Below are 3268 nucleotides of genomic sequence, written 5' to 3'. Positions count from 1 at the left end.
ATTTGATCTAAAAAAACAGAAAAGAAAAAAAAAAAGCTATCTCCAATTAAGTTCTAGAAATTTTTATCATTCTTTACAAAATTATTAGCAATATTATTAGCAATATAGGTTAAGATAAGAAAAGCCTATAGAAAGAGAGATTCACTAAGAAGTTTCCTATTAAGAGTGATACACATAGTGTCTTTACACAAAAGCATATTGGATAATGCCACCTTAACATTGAGTTCATTACACTCAAAAAAAGGTTTTCATATTTGGGCATGTGTTACATTTATACAAATTACTACTTAATTAGAACTCCTAATTATTTGAGGCAAAAGACAGTGACAATGCTACTAATATTTTCACCTAATCAGTCTAGAATACTCTAATTAGTGAACCGCATGGAATTAGCATAACAAACAGATATTGTAGAAACTAGGAAATTATATATGACCCATCATCAACCTTTCTGCTTCATTGGGCCGGGTACTGAAAATCACATGACTAAATTGAAATGTTATAGATGAATTGATGTATGATAATTTTCTTTATGTGTAGGCTATGAAGTACAGTTTATCTGCAGTATACCGTGGGTTCTAAATGAAGAAAAAAAGAAAAACAAGCTCGTGAAAGCAAGGTGCTGTCAAGTGTGTCAGGGTTCTTTCTCATCTTTGAATTGAATACAAATTATCACCTGCTAGCTTAGCAGGTATAAGAAGAAAGCAAAAAAAAAATTCAAAAATCAATTTGAAGAGTAGTAGCATAGCATGTGAAATAACAGTGTTCCAAAGATGGAATTGAAGTAAATGGGAATCAAATAATTAACAACAGCAGTACGGTAATACTTAAAAAAAAATTCACAGTTTGAAGTATTATTATTGTACTGTGGTTTCTGGACCCTGATAATAGTAATAAATCACAACGGTTAATGGTGGTAGTGTGGTACTATATAGTGATAGAAATGTAGACCCAAGAGCAACCACTTGTTGAACCCAAATCCCAATATTGGACTAACAGCATCTAAATTATCAAAGGCTACTTTTGCTCTCTTTAGGATACTAAAAATTGAAGCCGTGACAATAGGGTACCTTTAAAAAAAAAGCTGAACATTATATTATACTAGTGGTATCAATCAAATAGGATGTGCTAGCACCGCAGATAGTTACTCAACACAAATTAGTAACCCATCATAGTCATACTTTTTACAACCCAGCTTCTCCCTTAATTTCCTCAAACATCACTTTCTTTATTTCTTTCTCCTCTTTTTCATCACTCCCAAGCCCACCACTCTAACAACTCACTCACTCTCTACTTGATAAAACTCTCTTATAAGCACTCAGCTTCTATATGCATGTTTTCAAGCTTCAGCTTTGAATAGAATTTGATATAATTATTCTTATAATGGATATAGATTTAGTTTCTTCCCCCTCCAAGACGAAAGACATCGACGGCCTCCTCGCCGATGTCGGATACAAAGTCCGGTCTTCTGAGCTGCATCAAGTAGCTCATAATATCGAACGGCTGGAGAACGCGATTGTGAATTCATCCAGCGACATTTCTCAATTCGCTTCGGATACTGTCCACTACGATCCCTCCGATATTGGCAATTGGGTGGACAATCTTCTCACTGAATTCGACCATACAGTCTCTTTACCCTATGATTTCTCTGAACTACCAGATCTCGCAGCACCACCGCTGCCGCCGTCACAAGATCAACACTACCTCCACCAATTAAAGGTGGTGACCACCGTTGAAGAAGACTCTGCAATTAAGCTAGTTCACATGCTGATGACGTGTGCGGACTCGTTGCAACGTGGCAATTTACCATTGGCTGGCTCGTTAATTGAAGGCATGCAAGGGTTGTTAGCAGAGATGAACACCAACTGCGGCATTGGAAAAGTCGCCGGGTACTTCATTGATGCATTGAACCGCCGTATCTTCGGTATAAACAATGTTATCAGTGTTTCTCTTCCGAATGAGAACGATATTCTTTACCATCACTACTACGAGGCTTGTCCTTACCTCAAATTCGCTCACTTCACAGCTAATCAAGCTATACTGGAAGCTTTCAATGGCCACGATTGTGTTCATGTTATTGATTTCAACCTCATGCACGGTCTTCAATGGCCGGCGTTGATTCAAGCTCTTGCTCTTCGTCCTGGTGGACCTCCATTTCTACGGCTAACCGGCATTGGTCCGCCGTCGCCGGATGAGCGGGACAACCTCCGCGAAATCGGGTTGCGGTTAGCCGAGCTAGCTAGATCGGTGAATGTTAGATTCGCGTTTCGTGGAGTTGCGGCTTGGCGGCTTGAGGATGTGAAGCCGTGGATGCTTCAGGTGAGTTCTAAGGAAGTTGTGGCGGTTAATTCTATATTGCAACTTCATCGTCTTCTCGGATCTGAATCTGAACCGGTTTCTTCGGGTATTGAAATGGTTTTGGGTTGGATCCGGAGTTTGAACCCGAAAATCATGACGGTTGTGGAGCAGGAAGCGAACCATAACGAGGATGGGTTCATGGAGCGGTTCACGGAGGCACTACATTATTACTCGACCGTTTTTGACTCGCTTGAAGCATGTTCGGTTGAACCGGACAAGGCTATGGCTGAGATGTTTCTGCAGAGGGAGATATGCAATGTGGTATGCTGCGAGGGGTCGGCTCGAGTTGAGCGACATGAACCACTTGTTAAGTGGAGGGAGCGGCTTGGTAAAGCCGGGTTCAGACCGCTACATTTGGGTTCGAACGCGTTTAAGCAAGCGAGTATGCTGTTGACTCTGTTTTCTGCGGAGGGTTATTGCGTGGAGGAGAACCAGGGGAGCTTGAGTTTGGGTTGGCATAGCCGCCCTCTCATTGCGGCTTCGGCTTGGCAAGCTGTGCCTTTGCCAGAGGCTGAAACACTGCGTTTCGATCATTGAAGAAGAGAGAACTTATTAACCAACAAAGCATTGTATTAGTTCTCACGTAACGATACTGTATATTTCTCCTTCTTCATCATTTAGTCTATTTTTGCCCTTAATCATTTTGCGTACTTAATTTCTGACTTTTTTTTTTCTATTGAGTTATTAATATGGCCATAAATTTTTAGGGTTTTGCTTGCCACCAAATGAAACATATTTTCATATTTGTAATATGGTAAACTCATGACAGAGATCCTCTCCTGCTCTCTCATATTTTTCATGCTACTCAAATCTTAATTATTTATGCAATAATTAATATTAATTACTTTTTATATTTGATCAAAATGAGTGGTTGAGATGAAACAGGACCATTCAGCCACCGTAGATGATC

The 3268-nt window shown here is 39.9% G+C and overlaps 1 protein-coding gene across 1 annotated transcript; it reads left to right on the top strand.

The window, feature by feature from the left end:
• Positions 1-555: 555 nt before the first annotated feature.
• On the top strand, positions 556-2996 carry LOC127094603 (protein SLENDER RICE1-LIKE 1). The gene has a single exon (XM_051033435.1). It carries the CDS (start codon positions 1384-1386, stop codon positions 2893-2895), a length of 1512 nt encoding a protein of 503 aa, XP_050889392.1. The 5' UTR covers positions 556-1383; the 3' UTR covers positions 2896-2996.
• Positions 2997-3268: the final 272 nt, after the last annotated feature.

Source organism: Lathyrus oleraceus, chromosome 1, assembly GCF_024323335.1.
Source record: "Lathyrus oleraceus cultivar Zhongwan6 chromosome 1, CAAS_Psat_ZW6_1.0, whole genome shotgun sequence".
NCBI classification, from domain to species: Eukaryota; Viridiplantae; Streptophyta; class Magnoliopsida; order Fabales; family Fabaceae; genus Lathyrus; species Lathyrus oleraceus.
The sequence above is the reverse complement of the archived record's forward strand: the minus strand, read 5'-3'. Positions and strand labels throughout refer to the sequence as shown.